Here is a 15,932-nt window from a genome sequence, read left to right as displayed (position 1 = left end):
CTCCACAAATTACTGTCGGATAATGGCGGTTATCAAACTTGTCCGAGGTTTTATGGTAATTAACCTTGTTGTGAAGTTTGAAGTTAATCCGTTAATAATTACTCGAGATATCGAGCGGACACTGTTTCGGCAAGTAAATGGGCATAACTCCACAAATTATGATAGGATAATGGCGGTTATCAAACTTGTCAGAGCTTTCATGGTAATTAACCTTGTTGTGAAGTTTGGAGTTAATCCGTTAATAATTACTTGAGATATCGAGCCCGACCGCCCTCCCGCCCGCTCACGTGATAACATAATACGTCCCCGTCTTCGATAGGCGTATAAAAATGAAATATTTACATTTGCATGGCATTGTCACTATATAGCCTCTTTGAAAGCTGTGTCGTTGATGGGACTTTAATTACCATGCATCACGAGACACAATTCTTAGCGTATTAATACAACACTGACCGGAACTACAATATCCAATATAAATAAACATGACGGCTGCTGAAATATATCGCTGGGCATTGTGAGATTTGGCAATGTAATTGTAAATTTATGTGCAAAATTAAAAAAAAATAAAAAACACTTTTATTACAACGAAACAAGACCAAGGTCTGCAATATCGTACAAAATGCACATCGGTTGAAATCACCAATGCCGGCAATGGAAACAATTTTAACGCTCATGCAATTTATCAGAAATATCGTCTGTTACACTGCACTAATCAACAGTGGTTCGTTACAAATGTCTGAAATACACGTATTATATAGACCTACTGACACATATGTTACAGACCTACTGATATGAGTAACAGCACACATACACATTTCAGACATTTGTAACGAACCTGTGCTCTGTAGCAAGATCACTCACTTTAAACGATATCAGTTTCATGCGTCTCGCATCCACCATTCCTCAGTTTCTGACGACATGTCAAATAACAAGGTTGTTATAGAATCTACCGACTGTTGTCAGGTTCCCATACAATCAACAAATAAATTCACGCCTGGATTCTTCACAAATTGAGCAAAGAGAAAAGTTAACTTCCGAAAATAACTTCCTCGTGGAGGGCAAGGTCGGATTTACAGTGTTCACTGTATTTGTCCATGCATGAAATTTGTTCCGGGGAAAAATCGAAACAATTTCAAATCTAACTTTCAGCTCAGAGTTCTATTGATAAACTTAAATCACCCTATAGACATATCATATGCAATTGTATTGATACTGAATCGTGGAATAAAATTGAAGTGTTTGTTAAAATTTCAAAGTACTACTTTGTTTGCCAATCAGCACGCGACAATACGCTGTTCAAACTATTTAACGAAATTGTGTGGACATTTTTAATCTTAGATATAAATTATAAGTTAAAAAAGAACATAAGAGGCAGAGAAAATGTAAATATAAATATTGAACTGTTTTTGTATGGTATTCAAGATCTATTTGAATGACAGCTTTGCAAGCAAACAAATCACAATGCGCTAGCGCATATTATGTTGTTTGCTTGCAAAGCTGTGTCATTCAAATAGATCATAAATACCATACAAAAACAGTTCAATGCTTAAATAAATTTTGCATGGACTGGTATTCATTTTAAAAGCTTTGTGTATGCACCCATTGATTTTCAGTTCTGTAAAAGCCGAATCAATTCTTCGAATAATTAGCTTTGTAAAACATGTAGTGTCATTTCTAGTCTGATCTTTTTGGCAGAACATACAATGTTATGATCACATCATCGTCTCTCCTCTGATACAACATTTCACCCTCAAAGTGCAGTAGTTTCTGTTTCCGTGCCCTCATCAGCATACCCACGAGCTTGTTGGAGATTAATGTATACGCTTCAAATAATTTACCGAAGGAAACTGTGTACACACCGTTACTTTGTTTCTCTCCAATATTTGCGATGACGTCACAGAGCTCGATCACTTCGCCACTGATAAGTTCACCTGCCATTTTACCACGGAACTCCGTCTTCGTCCCCTCGACTGGTCGACCGTAGTGGGGATCATCCTTGCTCAATGCCTGTCTGTGTGAAGCTCCTTCCCAGTCAGAGAATGGATTGATTAGCTGTTTCTGTTTATGGTCTTCTTCCCGCTGTTTCCAAATCTCAACATTCTTTTTCATCCTTGAAGCCATCTTTCATCATTCATTAATGAGAGTGTCCCGATTCCTGTAAATAACATTATGAATCAACATAAACTGCGGACAATTAATTACCTTTCGTTAGGTTTAACAATAACCAGTTTGGTACCATATATATGGTATATAATATATATTGTCCATGTAGAAAAGGCAAGTATAGAAAATATATAAAGATCTAACCACCATCTAGAAAAATAGCTGCTTAGCTTTCACCCTTTACAGGGATCTTTAGTTTTATTATGAAAAGACAACGTTGTGACGTCACAATTACATGGCATTACATTACAATAGGAACATGACGTTACAATGTACACAAGATTGGTGGACAAACTAATGCAAAAGTTTACCCTTATAAGGAAATATCCTTATTTTTGTAGCTCACTTTTGCTCTCTGCACCCCTGGAATATATCATAGCAAAATCGAAGGCTCAGCGTGAACCGCCTTGTGGACGAGATGAGAAGACTAGTTCGATCCTTTGATGCACATCAAAGAATCTCGCGGTTTATAAACAAACCTACATCACTGGAAATATTTAAACACAATTTATTGCCTATAATCTTCACATTGATGAACACAAACATACATATTGAATTCCCCAACTTCCCAATTATTACATCCAATCACTACATATACTTATGAAAATTAGCACCAACATAAAGACAAAGGTCAAGGTTGACTTACCTAGTCAACCTAGACCGGTGTATACTGAAATACATTGTATTGAAAAAGATCCATGATATTTCCGTGATTACAGTCGCGAAACAGTAAAACTTATTGGCTTTGAAGTCGGGCGTCGCTCCTCTGTAATCTTCAAAGGACTAGTTATTGGTCAGGTTTAAATTTTTTTAAACTGACACCAATCAAATAGCTAGCCGTGTGTCTTCAATTTTGCTATGACATATGCCAGGGGTGCAGAGAGCGAAAGTGAGCGTAACCCCTGTATATCGAGGATGTTTTGTAGCTGACATCATATGTTAAGGAACATCAACAAGTAAATATATGTATATGATGGTGATTTCATCTAACACTGCAGACATTTTCAGTCCCCATCATCTGTAAAAGCTACATATATCACTGTGATGACAGAGTGGGAATGAGGGGAGGGAACTCTAAAGGAAAAGAATACACTGCAAATAGCTCAAGTTCATGATATATCTACAGCAGTTTTCCTGTGACACCATTATTGACCTTTAATGAGGTTAATGGTAGGTATTATTAACCCATTATTAAAAAAAAATCACTTTTGGAAAGTTTTCAATTCTTGTATTGACCGAAATAAATTAAAAGGATTCCACTAGTTTGTAATTACCCAGCACTAATTATGATCATAATTACTGTATTCAAACATATCATGGATATCAAATGGAGTTCTAATAACGGTCCCCCTCCTTTTGAAAGTTGAATTATATTGCTTACAATGAACTATGGGAAAATAATTGATCACATCATGGTACAATCACTGTGTCATCATGCAGAGCTATGAAGTGGTCCTATGCCAACTGAATGGAGCAAAATCATGAATGCTAATCTGTAAGATTACATATAATTCATGCCTCATATAAGAAAAAAACAAGAGGCCCAGAGGGCCTGTTTTGCTCACCTGAATATGTTTAAAATAATTGGTATGAAGTTAAGATATATCACTCCATCGTAGGTGCTGTATGTACATATGAAATTTCAGAAAGATCCATCCAGTACTTGAAATATAGCAAGATTTTTTTCAAAAAGGGCCCCAAATTTGGACAAAATCCTGTCATTCCTAAAGAAGAAGGATTTTGAAGAATTTGCTATGTTTCCCATATTGGGCCCCTCCCTTCTGCCCCAAGAGGGGCCACACTGTATGTTAAGGTCATAGGAGTGTATTGCTAAACGGAAATAGGAAGTACATCCCTAGTTGAAAATCCAATGTAGGGAGACAGTATCACAATTTCCGCATATTCTAATGTTTAATATTAAATTGATGAATATTGTATGCTTATTATTGACAGAACAGTGTGTTCTTTCAATATTAAAGTATTGCAAAGCAATCCAGGCATTAATTCAGTTGTTTTTTAATCAATGAGTCACATGTGTCCATTTTTCTGTACTTCAGGAAACCGGCTACCTATTTCACTACTGTGAAGTTTTTCAAGAACGATAACTCTTGCATGCAATTACTATGTGTATATGGTTTTATTATAAAATGTCAATTTTTAATCGTTTATAGATGATTCATTTTACACAATTTCAGCATTTATGAAATTGATATAAAGTAATGCAATACTAATCTATGTTAGTATCATTTTTATTGACATTATTTTGCACAAAAATGTGTTTCAATTTTTTCAAAATTCAATCCTTTTTACATAAATTTCCATTTAAAATCCTTAAAATTCTGACAACCTATATTTTTTTTGTGGCAGAAAATTTTCTTTACTTCAAAGCAATATAACTACAAAATTTGAATAAATTCTACTGAGAAATGGCGACACAATCCTATTACCTTAATACAAAATATGGACCAAATCCTTTCATTCCTACAGAAGAAGGATTTTAAATAATAATTAGCTATGTTTCTCCTATTGGGCTCTGTCCCTAGGGGGCCAGAACCACGGTTTATACAAAATTGGTTAACCTTCACCCAAGGATGCTTCAGACCAAATATGGACCAAATCCTTTCATTCCTACATAAGAAGAAGGATTTTAAAGAATTTGCTATATTTCCCCTATTGGGTCCCGCCCCTCAGCCCCCAGGGGGGCCAGACCCAGGGTTTATACAAAATTGGTTCCACTTAACCCAAGGATGCTCCACACCAAATATGGACCAAATCCTTTCATTCCTACAGAAGAAATAGGTTTTTAAAGAATTTGCTATATTTCCCCTATTGGGCCCTGCCCCATAGACCCTGGGGGGCCAGACCCACGGTTTATACAAAATTGAGTCCCATTGGCCAAAGGATGCTCCAATTAACTAAATTAGGATAATATCCCTTAATCCCTACGGTAGAAGAAGGATTTTAAAGGTTTTACCTCTATTTCCCCTATAGGGCCCGTCCCTCTGCCCCCAGGGGAGCCACACCCACCATTTATACAAAATTGAGTCCCCTTGGCCTAAGGATTCACCAGATCAAATTTAGTCAAAATCTACTTGGCCGTTCAGGACTAGTAGCGTGTTAAAGGAAAAGTTGCAGACGGACGACGGACGACAGACACTGCGGTATGGCATAAGCTCACCACGCTCCTTTGGACCAGGTGAGCTAAAAACGAATCCTTGCCAATGAAAATAACTTTCACAAAATTAGCCAAGTCAATCTTGGGGGGAAAAAAATTAGAAACGACTGCCATGACAGATCACGGGTGATGTTATCTCAATTATCCTGCATGGCCAAATGTAGTAATACTACTGATGCCGCCATGTTTACTACAATTTCCATATTTGGTCATGACAACCATATATACACGTCTGACCTATATTGGAGGGAGAGACGAACTTTCCAACATGGCGGTCAATTCAGATTTCGATTGCGCTTGCTACATTAACTTGATAATTTAACGTCATTTTAGGCAGAGTTAAACTTCAAGTTATACAGGATATCAACAGAAATAGTTCATACTACAACCCTATTTATGGATGTGGACCAATGTGCTATCAATTAATCCTAAAATCACCCCTGTGTGATTCACACATGGCTTGCACCATTATCAGGCAAGTGATCGATTTAATACCCGGCCGGGTATTAATATTAGTGCTAGGAAACACACTTCCCCTCAAGGAAAGAATTTACTCATCCCAAGTTTTACATGGGTCACGGCAATATTTGTAGATTTGTAGTTTTCAAAGTTTATAGGTGTTTTACAGTGAAGGTATTTAGTCCACTTCCAAACTTTTTCCTTTCTTGCTTCACAGGCAGTTTGGTCCAGCCATGATATACTATAGGCTGTGGTGTTACTAAAGTTTGAGCTAAAGAGAACTTCTCCCAGCTGAATCAGCAGGAGGCTAGCTAATATTTTACCATGATGACATTAGTTTATAGAAGGTAGTTAATACTGTAACCATTATCAGCTTCCTACTCCTAAGGAGCTGTGAAGAAGACAGGGTTTTTATTAATTTTTAAACAAACTTGCTGATGGTTCTTATCTTGCGACAGGCACATTCATGCATAATTTAAAATATTATTACAGATGTATCAATTATAAATATAATAATTTTAATAGCATAGATACCATAGCATCGTGTTAATATTTCACAAATTATAGCCAATGTCAAAAGATCCGTTTTTTTACATTTAGGTAAAATATGACAAACGAGTTAGTTATATTTCGAAAGAGTTACCTCCCTTCCACAAGTACTCGTAACTTTTCTACTCGTTATATATAGCTCTTTCGAGTACAATGCATTCAAAACTAATACCAGATAGAGAATACGTATTTTTGACCATAACAAAATATTATTGTTACTTACATCTGGACTAAGAATTACGAAAATGCAGGCACACGCACGCACGAAGCCATTTCTCTAGCACACGTCCAGGTTTGCGATGGAGCAAAGACTAACGCCTCAAAACAAGAAAACGGTGATGCACCTATCCGGATTTTCGTCGTTTGGCTAGGTCTATATATAGGGCTTGATTCTTACTCCATATCCTAGACAGCTCTGGCGTTCAATACAAAAGCACACAGCAGTTGGTAATTGCTGCTAGAGGTGTGTGTACAGAATTTCATGAAAATCAAAGCCTGCGACTTCTGTCAAAATTCGAGTTGTCGTGCACGCAGACGTACACACATAGGGAGATATTAGCCAGGTGGCATAGGACTAGTAGTTAGCGCCTGATAAGGCAGCTGTTGCGAATTCCTCAAAAAAAAAATGCTAATTGTATTAAGTGTATTAATTGTATATCTATGCAGTGGCGGATCCAGAGGGGTTTTTTGGGCTTCAGGAAACCCCCCCACCCTGAGAATTTTCTTTAAAAATCATATATTTTGACCATTTTCCTCAATTTTTTCCAACAGGGACCCCCCCCCCCCCAGGAAATTTGGAACCCCCCCCAGATAGGTCTCTGGATCCGCCACTGCTATGTACTGTAAAGCGCTTTAGAGTGGCTTATGTTAGCTAGATAGGGCGCTATATCAAATGTTGTATATATAGTATTAGATCAGAGACCTAGACTACGTATATGTGACTTGATATGTCTCTGCGTAGATTAATTTATTCGTCATTTATTAATTGTTTCGTGATACAAAATGAAACAAGTATAATTGAAACGTATACGGACCTTAGTTTTGCACTTTATTATATGATAATTAATAACAGGACATATAAGATATTTTACATGATCACTTTATAAGGAATCTGACAAGAACAAGATTAGCGTGTGTTTGTAGCAACAGGGCTCTCTAGACTTAGCGATAGCCTGCAGAGGTCCACTAGCATTTGTCTTTCCCTTATATGCCAGATTCATATATGTAATAAGCAAAATTTAATCTTGTGTGTGTTTTTAACCGTTATCTTCTAGGTGATTGTGATAGCCATGCCGCAGTCTATCAGAGACGTATGCACTTAAGAGTATGTAAGAGTAAGAGTACTGCTTATACGAAATGTATTATGACGTCACAGATGAAACTGTTCCATAGTTATTTGTGGAGTTTTCGAGTATAATGTAGAAAGAGTAATAGAATCGTTCACCCCCTTTGGGTGAGATAGGAGAATCTCAACCGTGGGGGAAGATTCTTAAGTTGCCAAACACGAGGCTTTGCCAAGTGTTTGGCAACTTAAGATTTTTTCCCCGAGGGTTGAAATTCCCCTATCTCATTCACAAGGGGATGAATGATTCTTTTTCTCTTACCCTGTTCTCCCATTGTATATCATATACACAATGTAATGATAACGTTACATGCTAAATTCAGGGTTGACGTGACGTTGATGGATTGTTGACGTGACGTCATTGTATTGTTGAAGTGACGTCATGTCATTATTATGAATAGGGGAATCCCCCCGTCTCAACCCTAGGGTGAGACTAATAGAATCGTTCACCCCCTTGGGGGCGAGACAGGGTAGTCTCAACCCCCGGGGTAAGATTCTTAAGTTGTCAAACACGAGGCTTGCCGAATGTTTGACAGCTTAGGAATCTTACCCCGAGGGTTGAGATTGAACGGTCTTTCAGCCTCCATATAATGTGCATGTACCTGCAGTCAGAGACGTAACATTCTGACACAGTTGACCTTAGCACTGTTGCTTATTAATCTCCGACTTTCAAAATAAAATGATGACCTTAATTTTAGTCTCAATAGCGTATCAAGCTTCATTGACTCGCCAATTTCATCCTTTTTATCTAATTAAGAAAAAGACTCTTCTGAACAACTCAGCCTACTTAATGTACCTCCGAATGTAACTCTTTTAGTACTAAGTACCTTAAAACACTGGCAATTAGAGCATATCCTAGCTCTATCGAATCTAGTTGTGTCTATTGAATTTAAAATTTACAGTTTAAAATAATCATCGCCTTAATTGCACCACAATATGTATCACCACGGAATTAGATTCACTAATTGCTATCTAAGTCCCTGGTATCACTATATTTCCTGAGAATTTTGATAGTTTGAAAATGTAATCCCGTGTTCTAAAACTCAGACAAAGTTAATATTGGTATGGCATTAGGTTAGATTTAAGTCCGTGATATTGGTCTGACATTTTCATTTGCGAAATTTTGTGAAAGTTCATTAGTAAAAATGTAACAGATATTTTTGTCTACAATATCCGTAACAGGTACAGTACGTAGACAGTAGGCTAGTGTAGTAATGACCAGTGCCCAACTTTGATGGCTGTTGACACACATGTCGATCCATGATTTATTAAATCATATCTTTGATATATAAATGCTGTTTGCCATAACGAAGCCATATATATAGGCTTACTTCTTTTCATATACCTCAAATTATTGATTAATTCAGGCATATATAGTCGATAAAACGGATTCAGCTAGGCCTACCCATTGGTTGATTAATAGAGAGATACATGCTAAAAATAGATACATCAGCAGCTGGAACAGCCGTCCAACAGCCGTGTAACAGCATCTAAACATCACATCCGCTTGTGTTGAAAAACCTGGACATTACATAATAGGATTGTTATAAAATCAATAACATAAGCTTGTTGCCAAAAAATCACTGACTTTTCGTGACTACTTGATTCAGCGATGGAGAAAGACGAGAACACACGAAATGCTTCAGGCCCAGGGATGAAGGGATCCAGTTTCTCTGCCGACAAAAACAAAAACAAAATGGCTGCTAAAACAAACAAGAAGTGGGTTCGGCTAGCGACAGTTCTGGCGTATGTGTTGTCCGTTTCACTGGCAGCTATTGTGCTGGCTATTTACTACAGTTTACTATGGGATCCTGAGCTGAAGACGGCGACCACCCTAAGTCCAGGAGCCGAGACAGAGGGAGGTTTTAGCGACCTGGTCAATGGAACGACATTGGCCGAAACCTCCAGTGTCCCTACGACTACAACGTCTAACTAGTGTTGTTATTATATAGTTTCATAATAAGGTACGACAATATTAGTTGTTTTTAGTTTATATGATAATATGACTCCGGCATGGCCTGGAGAGAGCGCAGCTCGTACATTTGTTTCGATAGTAGGCCTATACCAGGTCCAGTACACTGCCGATTGAGCTATATAGCTATAAAGACCTATATAGAGCTATATTCACCTATACATTATAGCTATATTGAGCTATATTTTCTCAGATTTCAAATCTCATTAAATCAAAGCAAAGTCGCATTAAACAATAAGGTTTATGGTAATGTTGACTACAAAAAGCATACAGTCCGATGTTTATTTTCATTTTTCATAAATGTATTAATTTTTGATTTATTTACATCATTATTTTTTAGAAAGAATACTTATATTTGATGTCTTTTGTTATCATCATAATGATAAATCTTATTTTAAAAGCGACTTTGTTTCGTTTTCCTTAGAAAAGAAAATCACATGAAAATAGCTCTAAAGACCTATTTCAGATAGGTCAATAGAGCTATTATAGGTCTTTACAGCTATATATAGCTCAAACGGCAGAGTGTACTGGACCTGTATACTATAATTTTTGAATCATAACATTACCCATTTTAATACATACAAAATGTACCTGTATTTTTTTTATAATATACTTGAATCTGTTGCTGGGCAAAATCATTCATTTTGAAAACAGGCATTGCCTGAAACGAGAGAAGCGTCTAAATGCTGTTTTTTTCAATTTTATTTTCTAAATAACATTGTTTAAAATAGTATCTATTTATTCGTTTTATAGCGATAAATGTAAAATTAATAATAAGTAAAGAAAAGCATTTGGCTGAATTATGCAGTTCAAAAGAAAACACCATTGCATTTGGTACTGTTGCATTTAATTGCCCCGTCTATGCATGGCCTCAGCGTAATGTTGTGGAAAGAGTGAGGCCCCATATACGTAGAGGGACTTCATATTTGAAGATGTATTGTTTATCAAATGTAACTGTTATTATCTGTTATTATAAAAGTTAAGTATATTGATGATTAAATTCCAATTTTATTTTCCGACATGACATACTTTGCCTGATCCCTCTAAATCGTGTAAAAAGAGAATCACAATAGCCCAAACATATCCAGATTTCCGTCTGGTTTGGTAGTTACTATATACTTCGGATTGGGTCACGATAGGAGAGAAGAAAAGACTGAAAATTTGAAAGAAGCTTCAGTTTCTATAATTTTTAATGTCATGAATTTACATTCAGGAAAAAAAATCAAATAAAGAGATATTTTTGAGAATGTGTAGCAAAGCTAAACAGCATCGAACAAAATAGGACCGCGGTAACTCTATACTAGCTACTTCCGTGACGAAGGATTTTGGAAGCATAGTATTTTGACGTTACCATGCCTTCAATTGTTTGTACACATGTTACCGGAAAAGAGCTTCGCTCTTATTAATCTATGAGACAATTACTGTACTAATCTACTTTGATAGGTAAACTAGTACTATAATCAGAAACATGAAATATATAATCGGTTTATATATGTTAGCCCATGGCACTGCCACTGGGTTGGAGGTCTAACTGACAGTAAACTGGTGTAGCTGAACTGGACATGTTTACAAGTACTGGGTGTAAGGAAGCAGTACCTAAATCCGATCACTTTTTGCAAAAATACTTATAAATAAATGAATGTGTTAACAAATCGGTAATAGCACTGATATTGTCTTAGAATAGATAGCCATGCACCATTTTTTGTCTACAGAAGATTAGTTTGTAAGTTCAAATAGCATGAGAAAACGTAATTCAAACTCAAATGTCAGTGTTTTGATTTCGCTTTTAAAAAAATGGCGTGTGCGACGACAATGCATTATGTTTTGGACTGAAGGAATAAATTCACACTATTGAAATACTTTTTGTCACATAAATTCTAAAGGTCTTCATAAAATGTTAATATGTTATATGCTGACAAAAAATATTCATTTGAAGTGTAAGATACTGCAAAATTCAAGTTTTGATCCGATTTGGGTCCCGACATTCGCAAAAACCGAAGACGCTGATTGGTGACTTCAGAGCAGTCTATAAATATCTCAAGTGAGCCCCGGATGCTAATTTCATTTGTTAGAACACCCATCGATATTCTTCCTTTGATACAACCATAAATGACTACAATTCCTCCTCAGATTTTTCAATGAATTAATAAAATGCTAGTTCGGTGATCCAATTTGGGTACTGTCACCTTATATGTGCTTGGCAATGCAAGGGCCTTGATCCTGGGGTGTCTTCAGGGGAGAAGACTTTAATTTATAAAAGGGGGGCTCGGGGAGGGCTGCAGCACACGTGGCATATACTAAGTATAATTCATCATCATATTACTGTTGCCTTATAGGTTTGAGCTAGAGGGAATTTCTCTTTAGCTCATTCGGTAGAGCAGCAGACTTAGCTGGATTGGCTGGTTTGATCCCCAATGGAAGCACGCTACTGTCTTCCCCGTTAATATTGGTGTCCGTGGCCTTCCCAATGGTGACAGGGAGTTAGCACCTGGGTAATTGTGGTGTTCGAGGGGAAATACTTTTAAAAAATTGGGAAGTAATGTATGTTTCATATTTTAATTACCATTGCGGTCGCCTTCTAGCTTTGGGCTATTGAGGGAATTTCCCTTTAGCTCAGTTGGTAGAGTGGTGGACTGGGAAGCTGCAGGGGGTCGCAGGTTTGTTCCCAGTGTATAGTTTAGAGGCACCAGGTTTGAATCCCAGTCTGGCTGTTTAGTTTTCCTCTCCTATCACAGTATATGTAGTGCCTGTGACCAAACCTTGTTTCAAGTACTTGCTGTTTGCTTGATTAGCCAAAGGGGATACCCGAACCTAGGTTGTAAATACTATGTGTTGTCTACAGCAGCGAAGAAAAAGGAGGCAGCTAGGAATGAAGCAGAACTGGACTGGGTCAATTGCTGGCAACCAGCTGCAGGTAGTTCAGTTGGTTAGAGCGTCATGTTCAGAGTTTGTATGTATATATGTATTTCGGTAACTGGCCCATGGTAGCTAAAATGGTTAGAGTATGTACAGACATCTGTCTTGATTTCGGAGGTCCCTGGTTAGAATTTGTATTTCCCTCTTTAGTTGAAACCCAAAACTGAAGTTTTAAACTGTCTTTGGGGCAAAAGCCACTTAGAAAGAGGAGGTGGGTGTGTGAATGGAGCGCTGGCCCAGGTAGCCAGGTTTTAGCTGTCCAGCAAGTCCCATTATTAGCTCACCGAGCCCAAAGGGCCAAGTGAGCTTATGCCGTGGTGCGGCGTCCGGCGTCAATATTTTACTTTAAACAACTTCTTCTTAATAACCAAAATGCCCAGAGTGATGATAATTAGCCAGAAGTACACTGGGATGAAGGGCTACCAAGTTTGTTCAAATGAATGACCTTCACAAATATTCAAGGTCACAGGGGTCAATTGTCTTAAAAAATCTTTAAACAACTTCTTATGAATAACTAAGAGGCCTAGGGTGATGATAGTTGGCCAGTAACATTCTTGGATGAAGGGCTACCAAGTTTGTTCAAATAAATGACCTTGACTTATATTCAAGGTCACAGCTGGGGTCAAATATGTTAAAATCTTTAAACAAGTTCTTCTGAATAACCAAAAGGCCTAGGGTGATGATATTTAGCAAGTAACATGCTGGGATGAAGGGCTATCAAGTTTGTTCAAATGAATGACCTGGACTTATATTCAAGGTCACAGGGGTCAAATATGTTTAAAACCTTTGAATGACTTCTTCTTAATAAGCAAAAGGCCAAGGGTGATGATATTTGGCCATTATCATGCTGGTATGAAAGGTTACCAAGTTTGTTCATATGAATGACCTTCGCCCATACTCAAGGTTACAGTGGTCAATAAATGTTTAAATCTTTAAATGATTTGTTCTGTATAACCAAAAGGTCCAGGGTAATGATATTTTGCGAGAAGCATGCTGGGTTCAATTGAAGACTATAAACTCTGTTCAACCTAATGTCCTTGTTCGACATTCAAGGTCACAGGTGTCGTATGTTTAAATCTTTTAATAAGTTTGTATGAATCAAACACTGGTATTCTGCCTGTAGTTGTATTTTAGTCCACTTTTAAGATTACAAGTGTGAGATTAAAACCAGGTGAGCGATTCAGGCCCATTTGGCCTCTTGTATAATTATGGCTCTGTTACATGTACACCTGACCTCATGGTATGATGCAGCGTAAATTTTAAACACGCATCTATCCATCGTCAGCCGTGGTAACTTCTTTCTTTGAACAGCCTCTTAAAGATTGAAAATCACAGGATCCTGATACTTTTCAATTCAATAGTACCTTGGATAGAGTGCATGTTCAATAAAGTTTTACTTATAGGACTGACCTTGACTAGCTTTCAAGGTCATATATGTCAGATATATTAAAGACTTAAAGGAATTACCTAGAACCATAACACTTGAAAATGTAGCAACAATTTTAAGTAATTACCTAGAACCATAACACTTGAAAATGTAAAGTAGACCTGCATTGGAAAATTCTTTTTTTTTCTAATGTTTTGAGTTAGATCAAAGGTCAACTGTTATTGCTAGACGGGTTATACGTACCAGTCAAAGGTTAGCCATATAGATTGGTAGTACACTTGTAGTACTAGTGGATAAACAGGAAATATACATTTTTCCTCGTAAGTTTCTTAGCCTAGCTACGGTAATGCTATTTGACCAGTACAATGTAGGTGCCTGGGATTGAATTCTATTAAGAGCCCTTATCTAATTGACCTTTATATATCTACATAATAAAAATGTACTTATATAGGTCACAGAGATCAATTTGTTTTCATAGTTCAAGCAATATTATCTAATTAAAGAATCATCAGGTCTAGAGCCAAGTTATTTGAGTACCAGGTACATGTTATGTAGAACAACAGTGCAAATAATTTTATAATATTGTTGAGGTATTCTGGTATTTGGCCAGCGTGAATCATGGATAGAGTTCTGTAAAGTGTCATCACATAAATTACCTTGCCACAGTGGTCAGATATGTTCAAAAACTTAACATCGCTGAGCCATGATATACATGTATACTTGAGTATGTTATGCACAGCAGACCTGCAATGCAAATCTTTGATACAGGTTTTACAGGTCAGCTGTACATGTGAGAGCTGCCTAGAGTCAGATGTCAACATGGGTTACACTAGGAAAAACACTTTTAAACACTTTTAAAATCTAATTCCCTTGACCTACCTTCAAGTTCAAGGTCACGATGCAGCTGGCTAGGATAAAAGGGTTAAAAACTTCATCACATGAATTCTCCTTCTTGAATTATGTTCAAAGTTCATTTTATTGCTGAGATTATATTTAACAGAACTCTATTATATTGACATGAAAAAGAAACAAGCTAGGCCTATCCAACATACAGTACTGTTAATGTACAATTTAAAGGTCAAAGACATTTTTCGATGATTAACTTATCTACAGGAGTTTTTTAGATTGCTTAAATCTTATTTGTGTACTCATGATAACAGTTCTGGTGAGTGCAGCAGGCCCTCTAGACCTCTTGTTTCTCCAGTTACAAATCATTTATATCTGATCAGGTTGAGAGCCCAGTTGATTCAAGCACCTGTCGCAGATATCTCATTATGAGAAACCTAATCTAAATTCCAATAATGTTGAAGAGTTGGTAGCATAATCAATATTTCATACTCTGATCTGGGTTATTACCAGTAGGTTTTAAACCTGTAACAGCTGTTTCAATGTATCATTAACCAAGTTAATATTTGTTCTGTCACATTACAAACTATATATATCAAGTCTCTTCCATTGTACTGTAGACTGCGGATTCCCCTCCAACAAAGAAACTATCTCCATGAGGGGGACAAAATTACTCTTTGAAGATTTTACTCCCTATATTTGATCTCATTTGAAGAATTCCTCCCTGTCTCCTGTCTTTTAGAAAACAAATAAGTTGATCAGTTTTCATCTTTATTTCTAGGACCAGCTCGACTGGAGACTGCCCATACGGACTGACGATGAATTCATACTGCGATGAGAATTGTTGTACATCATTATTGTCCTGCACTGCCGCATACAGACTTATCCATCTGCTAACTCTGAAGAGGAGCATCTTATATTTAACTTATTCACAACGAGATCACTATGAATAGGTTATCATGACAGGATCCTGTTTACAAGGTCACCATGTTGAGGTCACAGAGTTATTAAGGTCATCTTGGACTGACAAATTAGCATATGATGTATTCATCAATAATTTTCAACTTCTTGGCTATCTCTGAGTATCACTAGATACATGTACAATGAAAGCATCCTCTATGAA

General features: G+C 37.0%; 1 protein-coding gene across 1 annotated transcript; it reads right to left on the bottom strand.

Annotated features, from left to right (window-relative positions):
• Nucleotides 1-1,515: 1,515 nt before the first annotated feature.
• Nucleotides 1,516-6,679, bottom strand: LOC110453195 (actin-binding Rho-activating protein-like). The gene is made up of 2 exons (XM_021502048.1): nucleotides 6,570-6,679; nucleotides 1,516-2,155 (listed from the first exon to the last, which is right to left on the bottom strand). Exon 2 carries the CDS (start codon nucleotides 2,119-2,121, stop codon nucleotides 1,675-1,677), a length of 447 nt encoding a protein of 148 aa, XP_021357723.1. The 5' UTR covers nucleotides 2,122-2,155; nucleotides 6,570-6,679; the 3' UTR covers nucleotides 1,516-1,674.
• Between the last annotated feature and the right edge of the window lie 9,253 nt (nucleotides 6,680-15,932).

Source organism: Mizuhopecten yessoensis, unplaced genomic scaffold (assembly GCF_002113885.1).
Source record: "Mizuhopecten yessoensis strain PY_sf001 unplaced genomic scaffold, ASM211388v2 scaffold7167, whole genome shotgun sequence".
NCBI classification, from domain to species: Eukaryota; Metazoa; Mollusca; class Bivalvia; order Pectinida; family Pectinidae; genus Mizuhopecten; species Mizuhopecten yessoensis.
This window is presented reverse-complemented; position numbering and strand designations above follow the sequence as displayed.

What these genes read in the sequence shown, in the direction of transcription:
- LOC110453195 (XM_021502048.1), bottom strand. Translation starts at nt 2,121, where the DNA reads ATGGCTTCAAGGATGAAAAAGAATGTTGAGATTTGGAAACAGCGGGAA.